General features: G+C 41.5%; 1 protein-coding gene across 14 annotated transcripts in view; it reads right to left on the reverse strand.

Annotated features, from left to right (window-relative positions):
- Positions 1-26,415, reverse strand: part of TENM4 (teneurin transmembrane protein 4) — a 1,544,468-nt gene that overhangs the window by 104,986 nt on the left and 1,413,067 nt on the right. For 8 of the 14 annotated variants that reach the window (XM_050333746.1, XM_050333747.1, XM_050333751.1 and 5 more), the window contains 3 exons: positions 21,993-22,178; positions 15,357-15,383; positions 7,794-7,940 (listed from right to left, as the gene is read on the reverse strand). In XM_050333746.1, the coding sequence (XP_050189703.1) occupies positions 7,794-7,940; positions 15,357-15,383; positions 21,993-22,178 (360 nt within the window). The remainder of the gene's footprint in view (positions 1-7,793; positions 7,941-15,356; positions 15,384-21,992; positions 22,179-26,415) is intronic. The other 6 variants (XM_050333753.1, XM_050333750.1, XM_050333749.1 and 3 more) reach the window with 2 other exon arrangements.

Genomic DNA, 26,415 nt, shown 5'->3' on the forward strand with positions numbered 1-26,415 from the left:
CATATTCAAGAAAAGAGCTGTAGCTTTAGGATCCCCTGTAGGGAATCAAAGGGGAAAAAAACCCAACCACAAGTAACAATGGTAATCTGATTGTCAGTCCTCTGTCACCATGTTAGCTGTTCATGTTCTCTCCTCTCTTTCTATCCCACCTGCTCTGTTTTGATTTCACCTGAATAAGCTTCTCACTGGTTGTATTCTGGTTATATTAGATTGCTGGCTGCCTGGGAAAGAATTTCCCCTCACATCTTTCTCTAAGTAAGTGTTCAGTATATGTTTTAAAGTTTGAAATAATATAGTCATATGAAATAGTAATCATGTATTTGAATTACAGAATTCCTTGGACTCTTGTGCAGAAGCTGAGCTATGCAGAGCTAGTCACTGCAGAAATACTCTGCAAAATGTTCATCCTAATCCAGAGCTACATTCTTGTTTAAAAAAACACTTGAATAGAAAACGAAGGGAAGTGGAAGGAGGAAATGTCAGAAAACACATGATAATCACCATTAGCTGGGCATAAACCAGAGCTTTAATAATGTGTTTAGAGTCTACAAGTTCACAGCATCCCTGAACTCATCGTTGCTCTGGAGGGTACAGTTGATGCAGCTGGCTTCGTGGGTTTCTTCCTTTCTCCAGGCAGATTTTTAATGAAGGGACTTAGGAATTGCAAGGCCAGCAAAGAAAACAGGCAATATAGGATGCGAAGCAATTTCATGAAACTGAGCAAGGCATGTGAGGGCCCTTCCTAGCTTATGAGAGACTAACTGTGTCCTGGGGTGCATCAGGCACAGCATGACCAGCCAGTTGAAGGAGGTGATTTTCCCGCTGTGCTCTACACTGGTATGGCCTCACCTTGAATATTGTGTGCAGTTTCAGTCACTGCAATACTAAAAATGATATAAAGTTATTAGACAGAGTCCAAAGGAGGGCTACAAAGAATGTGAGGGTCTAGATGGAAAGCCACATGAGATGTGGCTGAGGTCACTTGGTCTGTTCAGCCTGGGGAGGAGGAGACTGAGGGGAGACCTCACTGCAGTCTACAACTTCCTCACAAGGGGAAGCAAAGGGTCAGGCACTGATCTGTGGTGACCAGGGACAGGACCCAAGGGAATGGCCTGAAGTTGTGTCAGGGGAGGTTCAGGTTAGATATTAGGAAAAGGTTCTTCACCCAGAGGGTGGTTGAACACTGAACAAGCTCCCCAGGGAAGTGGTCAAAGCACAAGTCTGCCAGAGTACAAGAAGCATTTGGACAACGCTCTCAGGCACATGGTGTGATTCTTGCAGCTGTCCTGTGCAGGGCCAGAAGCTGGACTTTGTGACTCCCTTCCAACTCATGATATTCTATGATTTTAAGACTAGCATTCGGACAAGGGATTAAATACAAGTTGCTTAACCTGATTAATGGTCATGCAATAGTGTACCTGAAACCACCTCCTTCAGGAGCCAAAGTACCTCTCAAAAGTGATTCCTCTGAGCAAAAGGGACTCAAATCTTAGCAATTTTTTTTTGTGGGAACAGTGGTTTCACACCCTCAGCAGCTGAGATATCCTTGTCGCCAAGGTCTCTCACTTTCCTGGCAAGTGTTGCAAGTGTTAAGCTACTGCTGAAAAAGTCACCCTAATAGATTCTGACTGAATCCAAGCCAATTTAAGCGATCATCTGAGCACAGCTTGGAAAGTAGTCTCAGATAACTGAAGATATAGGCATGTTTCTCAAATCCTGGTCAAGAGGAAAGTGACCATGTACTCTATGCATGTTGAGCACACTTGGGGCAAAACCTTAGGATTTTAAGGGGACTTTCTGCCCCACAGAGGTTGTAAGAGTTTGCCTCAGATGCTAAAGCAGGTCTAGTAGAGCTTTCCTGAACTTCTGCTTTAAACACCGGTGCCCAAACTCAGTTTAAGCACCTTTTCAGGTGCAGAAATGCTTTGTGAAATGTATGTCCAAGCCTGTCTTTTTGAAGCTGGTTCATGCCACCTTTTGTTACATCTTATGTATCAGCAGTGCCTCTTTCCCATGCAGAAGTTCCTCACTTCAGCAGACAATGGTAGGTTTTCTTTGAAATAGAGAGCACTTTCACAGTTTCTTTCTGAATCTATTAATAAAAGGCATCTTATTAAGAACTAGTCAAAAGTTTCAGGAACTTTCCCAAGGTGTCAAGACAAGGCACTGCTAGACCCCCATTTCACAGTACATCATCCTCTGCAATGGCACCAGCAACACCTGCTCCTGGATGCTGTAGTGCCTGGGTTCACACCGCCCTCCTGCCAGCCCTGCTGCTAACAACCAGCAACAGGTGACACCCAAGTGTTACCATCCAACACAGAATCAGAAAACAGCAGAAACCCAAAAATATGAACTGGTCATTTTTTTCTTATTTGAGGAAAAGTTGATTAACAGTCATCATGAAACAAAGGAAGAGAAGCTGGATGATTTATAACAAATTATCCAAGCTAGCCAGACTTACAGGTACAGAAAAGTTTCTCATCTTTTTGCAGTGCTTTGTGGTTTCTCCCAGATGACCCTGTTGTTTGACTAAATCTATCTGATGGTAAACACTAATTTATGATGGCTGTTTTCCCAGGTGCGTTCAGATCTCAACACTTCCCTCCACAAGTGTAGCCAGCACATTAATGCATGATTTTTTATGGTATTGAGGAAGTAGACAGCTCACACACCATGCCCAGGAGACAACTTTCTCATGCTATAAAAGCCTTGCAGCACAAAGCAAAGGTTCTAACAGTGTGCAAAAAGAAAAAGAAAATAAAAGCACCCCATCACCTTGACTGCAGCTCAAGAACTTGCAAAGACACAAGTTCGTGTTCCGGGGTTCTCCTGCATTCTTTATAATTCCCTTTACAACCCTGAAACTACCTTCATGTGTAACCCTGTGTACTGGCAAAGATCAGTGCAGACTCTTGCCAGCTCTCTAATACACTATTTGGCATGTGGTGGACAGACGGTGAACACATGGGTGTTAAGAAGGCCAGTGTGCCGTGCCAGAATTTCTCTTGCCAAAGAATTTAAAATGCTGCTGTTCCAAAGCATTATGTAAGTCTCCACCTTACTACAAGCACTACCTGATCCTTGAATGGGGCAAGCAAGACACAAAGCATCACTCTGGGGAGTTGCACCAATGGGCTATGGTACAGTTGAATAAACAGCACTGATTTGCCTCAGAGAACTCATTCCTGAATCACATTGTCCCTAAAGTGAGAGCTGGTTTTTGGTGGCAGCAATAACTAATGCTCAGGGCTGCAAGAAAAGGTGAAAATCCTGCATGCAGAGGCTTGGTGGCTCTGACCTGCTCACTGCTCCAGGACTGGACGACTAAGCCAACCTTTAGTTGTTCTGGACCAGGAGGATAGAGAGAAGGAAAACATATGGATTGCTCCACCTGCTAGCTTTTTGGTACCATCTGGTGGAGCACAGACTGAAGTTGCAAAGGCAAAATGAGTATCTATCTATCTAATCTATCTAATCTATCTATCTATCTATCTATCTAAGTTATCCTGCACTAATTACTAGCACAAACCTTTGGAAGTGCTGAAATTGGGAAGAAGCAGCAGAGAACAGCAGACCACTGAACAGCAACATCTAATGGATATGAAGGGATAGATGATATTATGAACATTTACATTTCAGACGTATTTTTCATCTGAGAAAGATTCTTGCCTTTCATAAGTAAAGTAGATTCACCTTTGGCAGAGTTTAGCAGCTGTTCAGGAACCAGAGTTGTTCAAAGCAGCAAGTGAAAGATGGGTCAGTTCCAGTTCCTGAAGAACCAGCAAGCTTTACCCTACCTGGAAGACTTGGCTACTCTGGAAAAGCCCCAAACAATAATAAAGGCCTGTAAGTGAAGTTACTTGAACTTTTAGATCAAAAGAGTAATTTAGTTCAATATCTGTAATTCTCTCATGGTTTCACAACAATGTGGTGTACCCAGACAGTGAAATGGAGAACTGGACAACTCTGGCTCTCAATGGTTAGGTGATTTCTCCAGAATAAAGGTGGATAACACAGTTTTGCTGCTCAACAGTGTATCTGTGAGATTAGTGAAGAGTATCCTCTCCTCTTCCCCTCCATTTTTCCTGTTCACTCTGCTCCTAACAGAGGAGTCTACCAATGCAACAGAGCCCATGTTTAGCCTATGGAATGTCAGCCTCTTCTCAAGGTTTTGTGAAATGCCACTAACTCCACTCCTAGGACTTGTCATAGAAGATAATTTCCTTGATCTTTTAAGCTTCCAAACTTCTTATTCTTCGAGCACATGACAGAGCACTCAGTGTGGGGTGAGACATGATTACTCTTAGGTAGTGAGTGTTTGCAGCCATGAATTAGAGAGGTTATTTTATTTTGAAGAGAGGCAAGAGCCACTTTTCTCATCTTGTTTTAATCAAACACCTTCCATTTGTTGCAATACAGGTGGCCTCAGTTCAAATGCACAAAATCCTGGCCTTTTACACAGATTGTTACAGCTCTGTCACTGCATAGTTTCCCCTTAACTGGTACTGGATGATCACCTGCTCTCAGTTACTTGATACAGCTTCTTTCAAGTTGATGGCTTTTGTGTTTAAAAGTGTAAACAAAGTGGACCTGGGTGTGAAACCTAAATGCACGCTTGGACGAATGACACTTGTGTGTAGAGAGGGGATTGCTCTCCAAAACAACTTTTTTCTAACCTGAACAGAGATTGTATTTCACCAAGTTTCTCTCCAAGTGACTCCTGCTCAGATTGTTATTGTTTATCTGAACAGCCTTTAGATTTAAGAGACAAACACACCCTGTAATTTAGTACCCATCTCCCTCAGGGTATGATTAGGCTGGGAGCTGATGAAAAAGCTTCTGACTCCCATTATCCTGAGGAATTTCCGGCAGCTGGGATTTTGATTAGCAGACACTGGATGCCACAGTGTAGTAACCAGCTTCCCACGAGCTCAGGCATAGTGAACCTCCTGTAGTGTGTCTAGAATTTGAGAGATGCTACTCTGAGCAGTAAGTGATGTGAAGAGCAGTGGTCACCAACCAAAAGTATGCACTTATGAGGTGATATCTGAAATAGCTCAGAGAGATGATGACCTGAATCTCTTTCTCTCCACTGATGGTATCCACTGTGACTAGCTCAGATGGTTGACTTTTAAAGCTTCATGAAAGGACTTCCACCTCCATTGCTAACATTCATGTGCATATGAAGATGAATTCCACAATAATCCTGAGATCCTTTCCAATGAATCAAAATAAACCACTTTTCCTCAGTCCTGAGCATGCATCACTCCAGTGACTGTGATCCCAAAAGAGGGAGAAACCATAGTGCTCAGCCACATACTACATATTTTTTGAAGAGGCTTCAGGCATACATTTCTTCAATGCTCTTTAAAGCACAGAAGCTTCCCAAGGTATAATATCTGTGGTGACAAAGTGGCTGCAACAAATATGGACTCAGTTCTGCTTCTAAACAGAGTGCCTAGTGTCATTTGAGTTGCCTTTGGATATCTGAAAGATCCAAAGGGAGCTGTCACAAACGAAACATATGTATGCTCTACCAGAGAACCAAGCTATTGTAAAGGGAAGCCAGAAGCCATCTGGGGGACTCTAGGATGTCTCACATGGTGCTGTACAAAAGGCAACAAACATTAAGTTGGAATGCAGAAAATTACGATTAGTTATTAGGAGAAAAACATTTACTATAAGGATGGTCATATACCATAAGGATGGAGTAGGTTGTCCAGAGACCTGGAATCTCTATCCTTGGAGGTGTTCAAGAGTTGCCTTGAGCAACCTGATGTAATCAGTACTGCCTTGAGCAAGAGGTTGAACTTATAACTGCTGGAGGTTCCTTCCAACCTAATGTATGCTATGATGTTCTACAAAGACCTCCCAAGTGTCTTGCCATAGAAATCAGCATAAAACCTAGTAAACAGGCAGAGAATCAGCCTTCCTTCACCAGTCCATGTGTCCATTCTATATTTGAATCTCTCTGCCAAACAAAGGACTAAGGCCTCAAAGCAGAAGTGCCTCACAACTGCTCAAGTCCCCACATCTCAGGGGTTGAAATTTTAGATCTGAGCTCACAAATACAAATGACTCATAAAAATGTATAAAAATCAAGCCAGTAAGGTAAATGTATTCCACTGTTCCACTTCCCAGCTGCAGAGAGTCCTTAGCAGTAACTCAGGCAAATCAAAAGCATAGCGTATGACAGAATATCTGTAATCTGTAATGTGCACCATGTATATGCTTCTTTTTAGGGAGTGTACCAAGAATAAAGTCAACACTCATTTGTGGGCTCTGACACATGAATAAGCTGTCACAAGGCAATAAGTTACAACCTATCTATTGCTCGGTTCTCTGTGCACACCACTGCTTCACACAAGTTCACCAAATGCAAGTTAGCAGCTGATGTGCACTAACTTGTAAACATGTCAATGCCTTTTGTCTCTCCCGTCTGTATCTGCTGTCCTGCAGGCTAGCAAGGCAGCTTGTTTCAATGTGAGGATAACCCAGGTAAGAAGATTAGCCTTTGAACGGGGAGATGAGAGGAAATGGTGGTCCACCAACCTGCTCAAAGTCTGGTCATACACTTTTTGATATCATACAGTTGTGGTCTAAATTGTATGTTAGGCTGGATTACTCTTTCCCTCTCTCTCTTTCTAAAAATTTCAGAGTGTTTTTGCTAGTTATTTTTTTCCTGTGGAAACTTGGATTATCCTTGGGTTTATTTACCATATTTTTACACATCTGCTGCAATGCATTTTATTGCTGCCCTGTGTCAGCTGTAAATAGGAAAGATGAGTACACTGATATTCAGTTCCATATGAGCTAAAAAGCCATCTTTGTTCTATAGTGTGTACCCTTTGCACGGTTCTCCAATTCTTTCCATCTTTTCTAAAGGGATAATTTGGTCCATTTGCAGTGCCAGATGTGCAGAAGTATTTTAAATATTCAATCAGAATCCCAGTTGCTGTGAAGCAGATAATCATGGTCTTGGCTTGGCTATTTTTCCTTTTTTTTTTTAACTGTACTCTTCTTGTGAATATGATAAAACAGAGGCTTGCAAAATGCAGTCTCCTCTTCACAGTCTGGGTCCTGGCCCAGACTTGTGGTTTACAAAGCCTTTTGCTGAGTGACAACAAAACAAATTATGCAGTCTCCCTTATGTCTTAAATTTAATATCTCATCTCCTGCTCTCTAATTCAAACCTTCACACTGTACCACCGTTTCCTTTGTAATGAGATAACTCTGAATATTAAGTTTGCATTACACAGAGCTATTATTCACATCCCTGACATCATTACATATGGAAGAGTAATCAATAAAACATGGTTTGAGAGGGATTGGATGGCTTGTGGGCATGGGGCAGTCACCCAAGCCTTCCTGAATCCCCAGGTCAGTAGTGACCTACCAGAGAGCCTTCATTAAACCTCAGGCAGTGAGTGCAAAGTTTGAACAGTTAGGAATGTTCACTGTCCAAGGTGGTCCCATTGTGTGACTGCTGAGCCACTAGGCTGGGGTGGAGGGATAAGACAGATGCACAGCCTCTGTCTGCTCTCTGGTATATGGACTTGCTCTGAGGATAAACAAACGTCCTTCTTCAGCCCTGGTTACCCCAAGTCCAAACCTATTTAATTTGAATTCCAATCCACTCTGGCTGAGTCAGCCTGGCAGACTTCACTGTCTGTTCTCCACCAGCTGTCAAAAAACAATCTGCCCTGCAGAATCAAGCCCAGCTGACTGTTCACTGTGAGAGGTTTATAGGCTCTGCGAAGCCTGACATATCACATGTGCTCGTGTCCTACCTCCATCGTTGTCTTTCCCATCGCCGCATGCCGTCTCCATGGAAGTGTCACAGCCTGCTCCTCTCCAGCCCAGTTGGCAGACACAGTGCCAGCCGTTCATGTCCAGAGTGCATCTGCCATTGCCGTTACACAAGCCAGGGCATCCCTCTGCAAGGCAAACAGCCATACGTTCAAATGCACTGGAAAGACAAAGGAACAGAGCCTGGAAAGGGGATAATTAAACAGTTTTTTCCCTTTGCCTTCAGTTTATTTCTCCACTCCCACTTTGTTGTCTTCCCACCTGGAACAAACCCAGTTTGGTATCAGGCTGTGGTGACCACTCAATGGGCTGCTGCTTCTGGCTCTCCCAGGAGGTCCTCACAGCATTGCCTCACTCATTGGAATGAGGGAATCATAAGTTTCAAAGAGGCACTGAGATTTTCCTGCTTCATGGGTTGTAAAAGCAAGGCAGCACTTTGCCCTCTGAGTCTCTCAAAATATTTGCTATATAAGACCAAGATTTGGGGTTATCTAAATTGTGTTTGGGGTTAAAATTCTCAAAACCCAGTGGGGATAAAGCAGCTGGCTTTCAGTCATATTGAGTTCTCAGACTGGTAAGCATTCAAAGCCAGCTGGAAAGGGAATGCAGGAAATATTTGGAAGAGAGAGTTTCTTTACTGTAGTAATTTTCAGTGGGATTAATCTCATGCAGTTAGAACTAATTTACAACAGAGATACCGTCAACTCTCTCTAGTAGGCAGAGAAACAGATTGTCCCATGGCAATGAGTTGGATGCTCATGGTGATGAGCTGAAGTGTGCTCTGGAAGAACCCAATTCTCCCCAGTGGCTGTAGAGACCCCAGCACAGAGGCAGGCATTTCTTTTATAGGTGATAAAATTTAGTTAGGGAGATGAACACCAACCTCCCAGTCTGCTTACTAGGGTTTGATTTTCTCATCCGATGACCTCATCCTGAGATTTCCATACTTCCCCTCACACCACACCCCTTCAAGAAAACAAGTAGAGTAATTTCCACAGGAAAGTGGTGTGAGGGAGGCTGCTTAGCTTATACACGTCTGGGGGCTTTTTACCTGCAGAGCTCAAAAATCTTTACCAAGAAGCCATTTGAAATGTGAGAGACATTTAACAGCTTAGGAAACTGAAGTATAAGGGACTGAAGTGACTGTCAAGGTCACTCAGCAGGACTGATTATAGCAGGAACACAATTCAGTCTTCCTGAGCCCTGTCTTAATGCTCTCTCTATTTATGTGTTGTGCAATCCTGCCACATAGTTTGAGTTTTTTCAGGACCCCAGCTTTGCAAAACAGGTTTGTGAACCTGTGTGAACGACACACATCTCTCCTGTCCTAAAGGGTTAGTACAGGATGGTGAAGAGATGTGCGTTTTCGCAACATCTGCTTGATCACATGATGCATGAGGGTCTGCCCAAGGAAGTGATGAGACAGCATGTAGGGTGCCCCATGTCATTGTGTGTCCAGCGCTGGGGAAATGGGGTTCAGAAATGCCTTTAAAATAAAAAATTGTTTCTCAGTGAACTTTTTCAGTTCATGGAACTTTATTCAGTAAGCAGAAAAAAAAAAAGTGTTTTAGGACTGTTTTTCTAACAGGTTGTAGATTTTCAGGGACCAAATGGAAAAAGGAACAAAGGTGGCAGGTCCTTTAAAAGGATCTTAAATAATTTTTTCATTTACAAACATACTTGTTGCATTTCAGCATTCTAAAATGTATATTCTGGGATGGGGTAAATAATGTGTGTGCATGTGTGAGCATGCTGCTGCGTGTGCATTTTGGTATTTATACACTATACTAGTATTTATATACTACATAAGAGCTATTTATAGGCAAGGCTACTTGAAATTCTCCATTTTAATATCCAGCCTTCAGTTATTTACAACACTGCCAAACTTTTAACAATTTAATGTTTTTTCCCATGCTAGAGCTAATTTATGTGTTTGTTCCCTTTACTTACTTTGAGTACAAGCTGGAAGCATTCAGCTATTTTGGAGAATGAAAGAGGAAGGTCTGTATTAAATAACCTGCTAAAATTAGTTAGCTAGGAAGATAATCCCCTTTTGGAGTAGATAAATTCAGTTTGGATGGGACCATCTTGGTGGTAGAGATAGGACTTTTTCCCCTCTCTATAAATCAGAGGATCACAGAATCATGGAATAGTTTGAGTTGGAATGGACTTTAACGGTCGTCTAGTTCCAACCCCTCTGTCACAGGCAGGGACACCTTCCAGCAGACCAGGTTGCTCAAAGCCCCATCCAGCCTGTCCTTGAACACTTCCAGGGATGGGGCAGCTACAGCTTCTCTGGGTAACCTGTTCATGGTTTAAATTTGTCTAGATGAAAAACCTCTGAAGAAATCGCTGTGCATGTTATGTGCATACTGTATGGCTCCATTAGAATTTGGCTGGTGCATCATCACTGAGAACACCTCATGTTCTCACTGCTTGGACTCTTTATAACACACCCTAAAAAGTTCTTTTCTATCCTAAAGTTGCAGAGACCAGGTAGAAAACTCCTTGCAAAAGTGTGGTAGTGTTGACCTGGACAGGAGTGCATTGAGAATCAAAACAAGGTGAATTGACACCTTGTTGAATTGACACAAAAGTTGAAGACACCATGATCTTCAAATGCTTTATGTGAGGAGTGTCCAGCAAGTATAATGAAAAACTAATGTAACTGTAACTATAGGAGCTTATATGGAACTGCATGTGCTCTATCCTCTCAGGTTCAGGAGAAAGGCAATTTGGAGTGGCAGAAAACGGGTGACAGTTTGAATGAAGCACCTTCCGTATCTGAGGAAATGAGAAGAACACAGCAAAAACTGAAAAGACTATGATTGTTTCCACAACTTCATGAAACAGATAAACACTGAGATGGGAAGGCAGCTTTTTAAGGTAAAGAGAATAATGCTGGTATAAGAACAGGCTCTTGGACATAAATCAAGTATAAATAATTTCTAACTGGAAATTAGAAAGAAAAAAAAATCATTTACTAGTACCAAAGGAATGAAGATCTAGAGCGGTCTCCCTGTAGGAGTGTTAAGGAGAAGAAGACTAACTTATTTATTCACAGAGCATGTTAAATTATTTATATAAAGTTTTACACAATGTCATTGCCCTTGCCAGAAGAAGACTGGACTCTAACTGAGGAGACCCCTTTCAGTCCTCTGTCTTTGAACTGTGTGTGCAATTCATTGTCTACATTAAATGTCTTTGAGAACATCTGAATGGACTTTCAGGTTTTTCTCAGAATCTTCTTGAACTGGACCCAGAGAAAGTAAACCAACATTTCAGAAAGCAGACAAAAAGAGGAAAAGCATCAATCAGGAGAGGACAGATAGAACAGAATGAGTACCTCATGAGATTATGCCTTCTCAAAGTATCCATTCCTTTTCTTGACTATTAAGGCAATCCAGGGTGATTAGATGAGATATAAGCATTTATGCTGTAGATACCTAAAGTAGGATAACTTCCCCCTGTAATTTCATACTCTACTCCCTTGGCATCTTTCAAGTGTAGAAAGTAAGTTTATCCCTTCCTGCTAAGAAGAAAGTCAACTCTGGTTCCCAGTGAGATAAAGCTCTTTCAAGGAGCCAGAATGAACTGTTTCCTAAAGACACAATGGTTCCTCACAGGTACAGGAACATAAAAGTTTTCAGATGTTAACCATTACATTGCAAGGTTCCTCAAACTATCAGTGCTGTGAGTATTAAATTAAACCTCTCCAGTGGCATGGTTTGGTAGGAGAGCAGACATTTTTAAGAAATAATGAGAAACTAAACCATTAATAGAAAAAAAAAGAAACAGCAGCTCTCAGAGGACTTGGATCTTCAGAAAGTTAGAAGACAACACAGTCATGTAAACCAATATATCCAGGAGAATGGACCTATTAGTAATACCATTTCTAGACTGGTAAACTGCATAAAGACTTGACCATCACTTACTCTACAGGGACAAGAAGGTACAATATTCCTCATTCCACAAAGAGTGCACTTTAAAGCGCATGAAGAAAAGATGACACAAATAAACATTATCCTCTCCTTTCCCCCATGCTGGGGAATAAAGCAAAAAGATCATCTTGTTTCCAAAGTGCTTCTGAATATCAACACAGCAGGATGGCTTAATCCTCATGGATTTACACCACCATAATCTTGCAGCTCTGATTTTTCATAGCTAGAAGTCACTAATGATCCATTATTCCTGTCTGTGGTGTTAGCTGTACTTGAGTGGCTAAGAGAATTAAATATATGAATAGGTTTTTTGGGGAAAAGGGGGGAGGAAACCCGTTATATGAGTTTCCGACTTAAGCACATGTAAGTGCTGCTGAAAGATGATGATTCCGGAGGGCATTCACAAAGATGTCATGTCTGCCATGCAAGAGAGAGAACGAACCAGGGAAGCAATATAAAAAGTGGGCTAATTTTGAACTAGACAAGAAAAGGGTATCAGAGTCAAAGGAGACTGTCAGCAGAAGTTATCCTGCCTTTTTAAGATTGTTGGTAAAATACTCTGCTCTTCATGATCTGTATAGTTAAAGCCTTCTCTAATTAGTCCAGTTATAAACAATGTTCAGTAGGATTTTTCTTCAAGACAAACCTCACTGCCGCTTGAAATTGGACTTAGAAGATAAGGCTATTTATTATCAGCAGGAAAGCACTGATGGATGTCCTGGCAATTCCCACAGACAGCAGTTGAGCTTGAGAGAAGTAGGACGTGGCTGAATGCAACATGTGAGGATGCGAGCACCTGGAGCTTGAGAGAACAAGAACAAGTAAGAGACCTCTGCAGAAGCTTCTGAAAGACTGAAGTCTTGGAGCCAAGCATCAGCTGATCCCTGAAAATTATGAGAAACTTAGTAAAGTGTCCCAAACCCGCAGAACTCTGAAACTACCACCATGATATTTTGTGACGGTGGGGATCCAGAAATCCTTAATCAGATGCATTCTGAAATAGGAAGGAAGGTTACGAAGTTCCTTGCCAGAGCTCCTACAGTTTGTAAGTGTACAAATAAGGGAACAGACTGTCCTCAGACCTTGGGTTCTCACTTGCTCTCAGGCTTTGGCAGCAGCCCATAGAAGTTACCTTGCAGCCCCCTCTGAATTCAAATGTTGTTCAGCAACTTTACCTTTCAGACTAGTTGTTTATATGCCTCACTACAGTGTTAATGTGGTTAATATTAATTTTTGAAGAGTGAGAATTGATATTCAGCAACAAAAATTAATTTTGTTGATGTACCATCAGATCCAATAATATTCTGGATGAAGAAGCTCTTTCTAAAATCAGCAAATCTTTTAATTATTATTAAAATAATAGGCACCTCTTTTCATTTTAAGCATTACCAGTGTTAATTAGGCCTTAGTTTAGAAGACTCCACTCTAAGTCTTGTTAGAGCTTCTTGGTTTAATTATGCTGATGTTTGCTATTGAAACTTGTCCTCCAATTTAGAAACAATTCTGCATCTTTTCTGACTTACTGGTTTATTGTAAAGCTCTAGGAAAGATTCAGCAGTAAATCAGGCTCACCCTTGACAACAGAGCATTACTGGGAAGGGATTTCAACCAGAAAGATGTTAATAATTAAGAAAGCCAAAAGGGCATGAGTAATTTAGTTTTGAAAAATGCACACCATGCAGTTAGCCGAGTAAAAAAACATGTACTTTTAATGTTTCAGCTGTTGCTAATCTTTTTAAAAGAGGCCATGCAAGGAAAGAGACAACCTTTTATTCTTAGTATGTTGCTTAACCTGTTACCCACTGAAATACTCACTAAGGATAATTTGTCTTTATTCTTTGGCATAAAGGTGAGTCAAAAAGCTACCCAGAGGAAGATGACAGCTACAGAAGACTTAGCTAAAAAATTGAGTCACTGAATGGGCAAATTGTATTGAAGGTTCTTGGCCAGGCTCTGCAGGTTGATTTCTCATCTCTTCTATCCCCTCAATGCTTATCTGCTACCTTTTGATGCAACCTTCTCCAATATATGTTGAGACAAAAAGGGGGAGTCCTGGGGTTCTAAAATGCAAACCACCGAGATGTGAAATATTAACAGGAGGTTCTAATTGAGCTCCCAAGTGGTGATCCTCATCTTCCTCCACTATTACTTCATAAGGGCACAACAAGCGAACCTCTTTCCTTGATCTAAGGCAGAAGATGTACTTTTTCCTCCTAATATAAATAAAGTTGAGCATATTTTACTGGTGCTAAACCAATTAGAGAAAACTAACTCTGAGAAATTTACTGATCTATAAACAGGGGTCCAAGTACAGCTACCAGCTGCTGCATTACACTGAAGATGGAAGCCTTAAAACTGTGGATCATTAATATCATCATCATTAATATTTGTCTGTTCAAAGTTGTACCTCAACCTGCTTTTAAGCCTTAATGGAAAAAAAAGAGAAACATTAAATTGCAAATTCACCCAGAGAAGTGAAGTCAGTAGGGCAACCATGTTTCTTGTCACACCACACAAGCCCTATAAGGTAGAGACTTCATTTTAACTGTTCACTGGGCCAGTATTTAGGCATATCTGTTCTTCATCATCAGGCTTTCACAGCTGCTACATCTGATTGATCAAAACCTGAAAAGGAGGGTAATACTACAGAAAAAATTGATTTGTTCAACCTAATTTTTTTGGTTTGTTTAACCAGCAAACATATGATGTTGTGTGGTGTCAGCACTGTGTTGCTGTTAGTGTCAAATCAGCCATGTAGAAAGATATTTGTGTCCAATTCAATCATATTTATTGTCAGATTGTTGTATTTAACCATATGCATGCCATTTCAATATTTTTCAAAAGCTAAGTGCATTTTGGAAATGCCTATTCTATTAAAAATTCCTAAATTAATTTAGCTCATTGCTGTGATTAATAAATAACTGCATTTTTTTTAAGATAGCAGATGATCTCTGTTCTGTAACAGTTCAATTCCTTTACTTCTTTGTTGAAGAAAGACCTGGGTCCTAGATTTGCTTTACACTTACAAATAGGAGCCTAAGGTTGGATTTTGTTGTACTGTACATTAATGCAACATTATTAATTTCAGATTTATGCAACCTGAGGTTTCAGGGTCATAACATCTTTGTTTCAGAAAAAAAAAACAACAGCATATCATTAGTTGAAGTTCCCATGTAAGACTCGGAAGTCATGGATCAAAAACATGAAGACTCCACACAGAAAGTGCACTCACCTGTGTTACAAAGTGGACTATAGACATTTAATTAAAACACATCACTACACAGGTTCCTGCTGTATTCACAGACACTTTTGTTTCCTACTGACTTGTCTTACCTGAGTAGGAAGGGTGAAGACGAGAGGTGATTTGGAGGGGAGGGCAGGGACAAGGGAATGGGTAGGAACACTGATACGATGTTAACACAGGGTCACAGCACTTACAGAGGTATTTCCTACCTAAATGACTGGAAAGTTCACCCTTCCAGACATTAGGGAGCACTTTGGTGATAATGAGGAAGAGATGCAACCTCAACACAGCATGTTCACAGTGCATTTTTTAAAAAAGAAACACAAAGACAATAGGAAAAATAGGAAGGAAGAGCATACCTTTCACTACCTTATCCAGATAGTGAGCTTGGGAGATAAAAGACAGGACATTTAAGGTAGGATTGAATAAGTGCATTGCAGCTTACTACGAGACTGTGCAGGTGCTAGAAAGGCAAAGGAGAGTTCACTGTGACATGAAAAGAAAAACCTTGATTATGAGGAGACAAAAAAAGGAAGAAGGGTGGAGCACAGTGCTCCTCAAAAGGCTTGAGAAGGCTGTGTTTAGGCATCCAGTCATCTTTGCTCATTAAGATCAGGAAGAGAAACAGGAAAGTTATATATATATGTGTGTTTATATATATATATAGGTGTGTATATATATATATATAGGTGTATATGTATATATATGTCAGAATATTGTAATGCTCTGCTCATTTGCAAGTCTACCTCTGTTTTACTGACTGCTTTGCTTTTTATCAGGAAAGGCAGAGTCATTTGAATGTGCTCCACCTCACCTGATTGTCTTATATTTTTCCACACAAAGAGGCACAGTTCTGTGACCTTATCAGACTGGAAGAGGCCTTTCCCTGGATCTTTGTAATGGTAGTACGTTGCATTTATACAGCATCCTCTAGCCCCAGATCAAATTAGTTTACAAATATTAAATTAACCTCATGGCAGCTCAGATAGGCAAGTATTAAAATACTCATTCTAAGGAGGGTTATAAAAAAAGTAAAAAAGAAAGTTATAGATGCCATGGAATCAGTCATGTGCCCAACTTCCATGGAACATTAATTTGGAAAACCACCTTCTAATTGATTTTCTGGCATCAAACAGAAAGTTGGTGGCAAAGACATAAGCAGAAGCCCTGCCTCAGAGAGCCCTGGTGCATGCCAGCAGGCGGCACTCTCTGTCCTAACACCAGCTGGTCTTTATTAAGAAAATAGAGGGTCTGAGCCTTGCATTTCTCTCAATACCTACTTAAACTTTGCTTCCCTTGTTCTCTTGCCTGCCCCCTGCAATCTCTCTCTCAGTTGTGTCCTGGTATCTTTTGAGAAAGTTTTTGTTTCAGGTTCATTCAGGCAGACTGCCCACCTGGGAGGTCACAGCCCCTCCAGGAATTTCCATCCTGTGAATCTGATGGATCTGTTGAAGAACTATTGTCAATAAACAGGGAGGGATGGGAGGCTCAAAGCTAACCTAGTATGGGACAGTTATGAGGCTTGGCAAGGAGGTGAATTAATCCCCCTGGTGTAGTGGGAGTGATGCAGAAAGCACAACATCACCATCTGCTTGGGTGATGGCTAAAGCCTAGGAATCTGTGTCTTGGATTTTGATGTCCACAGCAGCTCAACCTGTGAACTCAGGCAGCAGTCATTGTACAGCTGATGGCAGTGGAGGCAGCTGCCAGTACCAACCATGTGTCAGTTTTGTGTCAGTGTTTTCTTGTAATTTGAAAAATAACGGGGCTTTCTATGGGAGTATTCCATGGTAGTATCTTTTTTAAACCCATATAGGCTCATTCCCATGCTATACTTCTGGCATTAAAATATCATCTTGTACCAACACTTCTTTGGAAACCCTGTAGGCATGCAGGACACGCTGAGGATTTATGTAGGAGCTCAGAAAAAAAGCTAGTTTCGTAAAACATCCCCTGCACCTGAAGGCAGCACCACACTCAGCTACATGTCACCATATTCTTCCTGAAAGCCACTTCAGATTTGCTATAGGAGCAGCTATGTGAGCATTTTTCAGTGTGAAAGCCCTCTCTTTTCACCAGCCTGAGCTAAGTTGGTTTGCTTTGTCTGAATGCATTGGGAAGGATAACATGAACATTTCCCTTGGCTCACAGAGAGGGAGGGAAGGAAGAGAGAAGTGAAGGATGCTGCAGGCAGGTCCTTGAGAAGGACTTTCTCGCCAGCACATTCTCCTTCTTCATTTTCCAAATATTCCTTTTTCCCTTTATCTTTCCCATGGGGTGAAGTGGACAGAGCCTCAGTGAAATCACGGGAGTTCAACTGAGATTACACAAGTGTGAAGGAGAGGATAAAGTAGACATCCATTGCTGAATAGCACAAGAAGTTTATGCAACAGACTGTCTTTAAAGTTCATCTGGGCTTAATATTTACTGCCAAATATGCTGCCAAACTAATTCAGGACAGATTACCTTCAGTTTGATGCAAGATCATGTCAGAACAAAGCAGCAAGCACACATTTTTCACTGACTGCTATAATCATGGTATTCTCCTGCCCAAAGGTACTCATCTCAACCAGAGTAAAAGCAGGGTGGGTGCCAGAGGGTCGAACACAGGCTCAACTTCTGCTGTGCGTATGCCTGAGCACTGCCTTTCTGCTCAGTTGGGCTGAGGGTAGAATCACAGAATCATTAAGGTTGGAAAAGACCTCTAAGATCATTGAGTGCAACCATTCACCTAACACTGCCAGGTCCGCCACTAAAGCACCTAAGCACCATATATACATGGTAGCAAGAACTTTCCCCAGACACTGGTGAGCTCATTTTTATCTTGGGTCATGCATGGACTGAGTCGCTTTATTCAAATGGTACAAATGCTGTGTTAGAAAGCTGAGAAAAAGAGACCAGGATCCACCTGTGCCTTGTCTGGATTCCAGCTGCTCCAGCTGAAAGGGAGAGGCACTGATTACAACCCCAGCTATTCAGAACATGTGTGATTATTTATGCAAGAAGGATGATGAAAGGCAAACTTTAAAGGGGCAGATTTCTCAAAAATTGGAGTTTCGCTAAGTAAAACAAAACCCAGGCCGACGGTGCCATAAGCAGAAGCCTGTGTGGGACAGGCTGTCTGCCTGTCTGTCTGGGCACTGTTATTGCATACATCACCCATGCGTGCCAGGACCAGATTTTCTAAAGGAGTTAAGCATGTAGCTTTTGTGGAGATCAATGGGAATTAGGCACTGAGGTGCTTTGAAATCCTGCTGGTAGGCTGCTGAGTGTTTGGAGAGAGACCTTGAGGTATCCAGCTGCAGCAACTGAACTTACAGGGATGGCTTTGTTCTTGTGTCCAGGCTGTTCAAGAATGGTGAACATCCCAACTCCACCGCACAGGAAAACCCTCTCTGCCATAATTTTTCTAAATAAACCTATACGAATCATAAAATTAAGGGTTGTTAGGAGTAAAATGTGATACAAAGAGATTCACATATTGGAGACTACCTCAGTGCAATCCATATAGGCAGAGTGAATTCTCCCTTTACATCTCCAAGGTGGGATGCACAGCACCTGGGGCACTAGCTATGCTATGTCCTCAACTCTATCAAAATTGGGGCCAGGCTCTTACTGTCCTGAGAAATTTCTGGAGTTCTAAAGGGGCCTTACAAGAAGGCTGGAAAGGGACTTTTCAAAAGGGTGTGTAGTCATAGGACAAGGGGGAATGGCCTTAGGCTGAAGTAGGGTAGGTTCAGATTGGGCATTAGGAAGAAATTTTTTACTATAAGGGTGGTGAGGAATTGGCACAGGTTGCCCACAGAAACTGTGGATGCCCCATCTGAGCAATCTGGCCTAGTGGAAGGTTCCCTGTCTATGGCAGGACTGTTGAAACTAGATGATCTTCAAGGTCCCTTCCAGGCCCAACCATTCTGTGATTCTATGATGCTTTATTAAACCCAGGAAATTTTCTGTGCTGCTTCCTGTGACTCAAACCCCTAGAGCAGCCTACCACAGAGCTGAGCTGTAATTTGGCCTTTCAGAGCCCACAGTAAGAGGGTTTATTTCACCTTTAAACTCAATGCTCCTAAAACCCACCATGCTCCTTGGATGTGGTTTGGGCCAGAATAGAAGAAACTTGAATTCCTGAAATGTTTCCAACTGTGGATGAATTTGGAATTGGCTGGGGAGCCCATCACAGGAGTCTGGCATTGAGGCTGTTGTCATGGTGTGTTTTGTTCCTTTAAAGAAATCAACCAAACCCGTCTACTGGGTTTCAGGATTCCTGCAGTTAGATAATCAACTTTGTGCTCTACTCTCCTGCACTAAATTCGCTGAATTGGGATGATGAATGCAAGCTTCTGCTTCAATTTCCTAGTTGGGAGTTAACTGGGGTTCCTCTAATGAAATCTCTGAATGTGAGCAATCAAGCCAGTACATTTGGTGACATGACTCTTTGTAGGAGCAAATAAAATTAATTCACTGGGATCAGAGTTCCTTGTACACCATAAGAGCAAGCCTCCTATGACCTACAAAAGAGAAGGAGTTCTTACTCTCATACATGCTTGACAAGAAATGGAAGAAGTGTCCCTTATTTGTATCATCCATTTCTACCATGTTACCTGCACACATGGCAATATTGGTAAAGCATCACTTCAGCAATGGGGTTTTATGCTTGTCAGTGCTAAAGCAAACCGGGCCATGACATAGACGTATACGGAATTACTATCAACAGAACAAGTTGCCATGCAGGGAAAATACACAAGGACAAGGGGAATGCTTTCCACATACTTAATGTAATTCCAAGTCAATGTCCTTTCATCTGTGCCAATATAACTAGCTTATTACTTCTGCTAAAGCTATTCAATTTTCTTGGATATTTATGACTTTGCCAAATCTCCTTTACATTCTACACATTCATCAATGAAATATTCTGGAGGAAATAGTGTTTACAGCTTCAGAGGCAGGAGACTATGTACAAATGATGAGGAGGGGGGAAAGTGAAAAGAAACAGAATTGCTCCAGCACTCTAAGTATCAAAGAATGATTTCCAAACCAAGGCAGTGCTGCAATAGGAAGGTAGTAGCACACAAAGTAATAGCGTGCACCAGTAAAATCTCAATGCCGACTGCATTGCAGTGCTGGCCTTTCCCATGATAACATGGATTCTTTATACCTAGAGTGAGGAATACCACAAATAAATTTAATTACCATGAAAGACAAAAGCTTGTTGTTGGAAAACAGTCTGAGCATATCAGCTGTGTGGAGAAATATCATATACCGAATTAATGGCATTTTGGTTTTGCAGCAGAACTAATAAAATGGCACTGAGGGTATGAATCAGGCTTTTTTTTTTTCTGCATAAATAACTTTCATATAAAATTATCCCCTAAATTTGGGGCCTTTTGCTGAACTTTTTTTTTCTTTTAAAACCCTTTCATGAGTCATGTGTTACTTTGCAAATCAACGTGCTTGAATAAAAGGCTATAAAATAATATTATAGAAACCTGGGATTTCAATTAACATAGGACTGCTTTCTTGTAATTTTAAAATAATTTAAGAAAGGGTTTTTTTTAATCCCTTTCTCATGAAAAGAAACAAACGCTGCTAGGGACATAGAAAAGAATGCAGAATATAATGTCTAATGAGACAGAGGAAGTTTTAAAAGCTAGATATTTTCATCAGGGGTATACATGTGGAGACCATAATGTGATAGAGTGACATTAGCATAAATAAATGATAAGTAGAATTGAGCCACAGATATGGTTTGTACAATTACCCTAATGCTGAAGTTAAAATATTGTGATCAGGCTTAATTTCCTGTCTGTCTTTGCGTGTGCAAATGCACCTGGTGTTCAAACAAAGTAAGTGATGTCTACATACAACTAAGCTGATAATCCACACAATAACTATGATGACATTTGCCCAGGTATTGCTAGTGGTTAGTCTTGATGTAGTGTGACTTTCAGCTATCATGGCATAACGAAAGCAACACAGAGGTAAATTTTCTTGTCTTTAAAAGAAGCTGATTAAAATAAAATGACTGGAGGAGAATTCTCACTCTGGAACAATTCTTCTAAATTCAACTGAATTTTTTCAGGTCCACACAGGCATTATTGAGAACAGAACTGGATTCATTAATTTAGTTTTCCATTAATGTGTAATGAAAGGTATCTGGGGAGTTTAATGTTACTGATTTTATAGCATGAATACAGAATGGGGACTGAAGTGGCTGAGTGCATGACAGTCAGAAAAAAGGAAGAAGGGAAAATGCATTAAGTATTTAAGTGAGATGAAGGAGAAAGGTGAAGCCGAGGCAGTTCATTAATGATGCTGCAAATTGCTTAATGTGAGAACTGAACTTCTTTGCATGATTTAGGCATATTGGTGGCATCTTATTATTAATAATAATAATAGACATGACACTGAGAGCTCATGAATAATGCCAGGTACATGAGGAATACAGAGCCAAAGCGAGAGGCAAGTGAAATGGTTAGAAAGGTAGCACAGCAGAAAAGGGATAAGCAAGACAGAGTTAAATACCAGCCAGAAATCATCTGACTGCAGTTTCCTCTTTTATACTGGCAAGCAAAGTGACAGCGCAAATAATGGAGCAAATAAAAGGAAAGAAAACTTAAAATCAGATGCATGTTTCTAAAAATGCTTTCACCATAGTAGAGAGGAGCCTTGGAGGCCACAGAAAGACCTCTCAAGAGAGAGATAAAGTGGGGTGTTTTTAAAAGCTTCTAGCTGACATTTAAAGGCTTCTCAAACACCACATAGGTGTACATCATGTCTGATAATAAAAAATATATAGAGAGCTATGTCATCAACAAATGAAAGGACATTTTGCCTTGTTCCCACATGAAAATGTATGATGTCAGAACTTGAAATCCAAGAACAAAGGTGCTCATGCTACACTAAGTCACACATATTCAATTAAGCATGCGCCTTTTCTCCTCCCTGATCATCAATTATTCTTTTAAAAGGAGTCGTTTTTTCTTTCTCCCTACCAATAGTGCAGTGCTCTCCGTTCCAGCCTGGGCTGCATTCACACTTGCCATCCCGGCATGTCCCATGCTCATTGCAGCGTGGGTGACACGCTCGCTGATCACAGGCCGTGCCCATCCATCCCTCCTCACAGCGGCAGGTGCCTCCGACACAAATGCCGTGTCCTCCGCAGTCCGCTGCACAAATCTCTGTGGGAGAGGAAAGAAGAGAGAGGAGGGGATATGGGTGGAGAGAAGGGAGAGGGGGAAAATCCAGACTGTTATTGTTAAGAAAAGCAGACACACTTCACTACCTCGCCTTATGGGGCAATGAAAGGAATTCCTAGAGCTCATAACACTAATCCTTCCTGACAATAAGAAACTAATAAGTATATTACAAAAAAGAGATGGACATGGATTGCAGGGGTCTGCTGTGATTGATCCTCCTATTTGCTTTCTAATTCTCTTGCACTCCTTGAGCTTTTGTGATCCCCAAATCCAAAGGGGAAGGTTCTTCCAATAAGCAGAACAAAAGTCACATTTAATTAAAATTTGGATAAGTGTGGAATCAATGTGCTGATAAACTACTGATGCTAAAGTTAAGTGCTGGCAAAGTCTGTCTATGGCTTGTTAACCCACAGTTCTGGGATGGGATTAATTAAAATCCATCGTCTCTCTTTAAAATGAATATAGAGTATTTCTATTTCTCCTGAGTCTGCATATCTGCTATGTCCCTATTCTCTTACCACTCCATTAAAAATCCCCTCCCAGGCATTCAGAGGTACCACCATGCCTTTTTGGTAAGCCAGATGCACTGGAGTTGACAGGATGGTGCTTGTTCCCAAGTTTATCAGAGTTAATGGAAGCACAGTCATAGCTGGATATTTTGGTACTTACCTCCAAAAAGGACCTTGCCTTTTCAGCAGTGCTGGCCTTACCACCCTCTGTGAGCCCTAGCAGGCATAAGGACATGCATAATATTTTTGCCCAGCACTAGACTTTTGTCTAAAACCTGGCATAGCCTTGGCATGAATTTGGGAGACTCTGTGTTTTCATCTACACTGTATTTGCCTGGAGAAAAAGAGACTTGGTGGAGAACAGGTACTCACAAGTCAGGCGTTAAAGTGTCCATTATCACCATTACTCTATAGGACTGATTTCAAGGGAAAAAAAAAAAACCAAATACTGATGCAGTGTTGTATTGCAGATGAAATCAAATCAATTTATTTCTTCTCCAGACTCATCACTTGACTGCTATTTTCAATCTCTAATAAACCCTGACCATACTCTCCTCAGTTGTAAGAGATGCAATTCACAGTAATTCAGCCTATCAGGTCTTCCTCCTTCTCTCTGGTTTCTGCCCGGTACTTCTAAATTCCCAAATGTTTTGGCCTCAAGCCTTCTGCTTAACTGAGCCATTTTATAGAATTCACAGGGTGGGGAAACAGTTCCTCTTGGGGCCACGTAGAGAAGATGTGAACAGAAGAAATGCTGAGCAGGACTGGGCTGGATGCACAAAGGGGTGCCATGGTACTCTGCAGAGCACATTTTCTCTGTGTTCCCTGAGCTGTGCACCCTCAGAATGAGTATCTCACACACCAGCCCATCTCCAGTGCCTCTCTTTGTGTCTCTGAGCATATTAAGTGAAGATTCAGACCTCCAGACACGTGGTGGTGAGGTGGCTGGTATTATACAAGACATTTACTCTGTGTCACTGGCTGCACATAAAATATTCAAAGCTACTCAGCTTGCATTAACATCACACCTGACTGAAATTCAGTCCTACTTAGGTTGCCTTTAGTCTTCTTCTAATTAATACAACCATTTACAAGACACTTGGGCTGTTCAGGGACTTTTGATATGCTCCTGATACAGGGCTGGAACATCCCAGTCAGCTCCAGGAGGAAAGTTTTGCACCCTAGCAGAGAGCTGCAATGTCTTCAGCCCCCTACACTGAAACGGCCTCCAGTCTCCAAGGTTCAGAGAGTTCTTTGGACAGCTGTAAATATGACAGTAATAATAATAGTAATACTTTGCATGTCTGGAAAACACCTGATTTTCCAAATGTGACATGAAAATAGTAGCTCCTACTTCCTATACAGCTCAGGGTGGCTGAACAGTTTTCAGTTGAATTCCTTTTGCTGCAGTGTCTTGGATTTCTCCAAACACTCTCAAACATTTAGTCCTGTATATTTAAGTCTGCAGTGAAAGAACTTTGGAGTTCAAAGGGCCTTAAGGCACTCAGGAACTTATCTGTATCACTTAGAGTCGATCTGGAAAAAGTATTGGGGTATCTGGGGTACTTAAATACAGGATGCGCACATGCCACTTGCTGCTGGGATATAACAGAATCTAATGTAAGTTTTACTTGAAGCAAGTAGAAATTACACTATCAAACACTAAAGGCAGGATTGAGGAAGGACTCTTGAGTTGCTGTCAGAACTTTATACTTTGCATCTGGCATCAAGACACAGATTTTCACAGCTCCTAGATGTGAGGGAGGTAATATCATACTACAGTACCCGTTAGGAACATAAGGAATGGGCAATTATTGACCTGCTAAAGGGCTGGAGCCCAGACATGTGTGTTTTCTAATCTTTTCCTCAACTGCCAGACAGCACTGCCACTGAGTGTGGGTTGGTCAGGATGGTACATGAACACATAGGACCTGCAAGCTGGTTAATATAGCACTAAACTTGCACAGAAAAAAAAAAATTCTCCCCTTGACTGACCTGATGAACAAAGTCTGGGGGAGGATAAAGGAAACAGCAGATTAAAAATCCAAAGGTACATTTATGCTGTTAAAATTTCAGCAAGCTGTGAAGAAATACCTTAAGAAACTCTAAGAGTACTGGCATTTAAACCCAAACTCCAAAAAATATTGTTGTAGCCTCTAGTGCTTCCCAGCACTCTTTCACCATAGGGCTACTCTAATCTTGGGCTGTAATCCCTTCTTTGGTTATTGTGTTATATTTTTTATTCATAAGTGTTGAACTTTGATCTCAGAGTATCAAAGAACATGTAATTTTTCTTGCTTCCTCTTTACCAAGCAATCCAGAGGATGCCAGCTTGGCCACTTCACACCTTCATTATATCCTGTTCCCTACCTTTGACCTGCAGGGTCCCATCTCTGAAATGGGGATACCACTGATACCCTCGAGCCCAGCAATGTGCACTGTGAATAACCTCCTCTGCTGCTGACTGTCAACCTCTGAAATTCCAAAAGACAAGTATCTCCAATGATGGACAGGCAAATGGGCACCTTGGAGGACTTGGTATCTTGTTACTCCAAAGTCCATGTGAACATCTTAAGAACTTTGCTATTATTTAATTAATAGTTTATCTTTGGTTTGAGAATGTTAATGAGTATGGCTGAGATGGGTGTTAGAATGTTATTTTATAGGATCATGGAACAGTTTGTGTTGGAAGGGACCTTTAAAGATCCTCTATTTCCACTAGACCAGGTTGCTCAGAGCTCCATCCAACCTGACCTTGAATGTTTCCAGGGATGGGGCATCCATCACCTCTCTGAGCAACCTGTGACAGTATTTCACCACCCTCTTTGTAAAACCATTCCTCCTTATATCTAATGTAAATCTACCCTCTTTTAGTTTAAACAATTATCTTGTCTTATCACTGCCAGTTCTATGAAAAGTCTGTCCCCACCTTTCTTATAAGCCACCTTAAAGTACTAAAAAGGCCACAGAAAGGTCTCCCCAGAGCCTTGCATTCTCCATGAAGAACAACCCCAACTCTCCCAGCCTGTCTCCATAGTAGAGGTACCTCAGCCCTCTGATTATCTTTGTGGTCTCCTCCAGATTCGCTCCAACAGGTCTACATCCTTCTTATGTTGGGCGTCCTAGAGCTGGATGCAGCACTACAGGTGAGGTCTCATAAGAGCAGAGGGGGAGAATCCCCTTCCCTCGACCTGCTGGCCACACTGCTTCTGATGCAGCCCAGGACATGTTTGTCTTTCTGGGCTATGAGCACATACTGTCAGCTCATGTCCAGCTTTTCACCCAGCCACACCCCCAAGCCTCAGGGTTGCTCTCAATCCCTTCATCCTTCCCTTCATTAGCGTGTATGATTACCAAGGGTTTCCCTGACCCAGGGGCAGCACCTTGTAGATAAAGTAAACAAGGCATAAAGAAGTAAAGTGATGGATCCACAGGTATATGTGAACTCTGAGACAGGCACAAGACCTCCTTGATGCCCTGATATGCAGTACTGTGTCCTGCGGGTAAGATGGAAATGCAGCTCCTAGCAGGTCAGATATCCACAGATTGGTGGTGAAAGAAAAAAAAACAGAGATAAAAGGAAACTATTTGGAGTGACAGTCAGAAGCCTTCTTGGAGTAATTTGAAGAATAATGGAGTGCATTCAAAAATGGTGAAGAGAGAAAAAAATCACTTCCTGAAAAGCAGAATCTCTGTGTAGTCATTCCTGT

This window comes from Myiozetetes cayanensis, unplaced genomic scaffold (genome assembly GCF_022539395.1).
Source record: "Myiozetetes cayanensis isolate MyiCay16 unplaced genomic scaffold, myiCay2020 scf5-8, whole genome shotgun sequence".
In the NCBI taxonomy this organism is placed as follows: domain Eukaryota; kingdom Metazoa; phylum Chordata; class Aves; order Passeriformes; family Tyrannidae; genus Myiozetetes; species Myiozetetes cayanensis.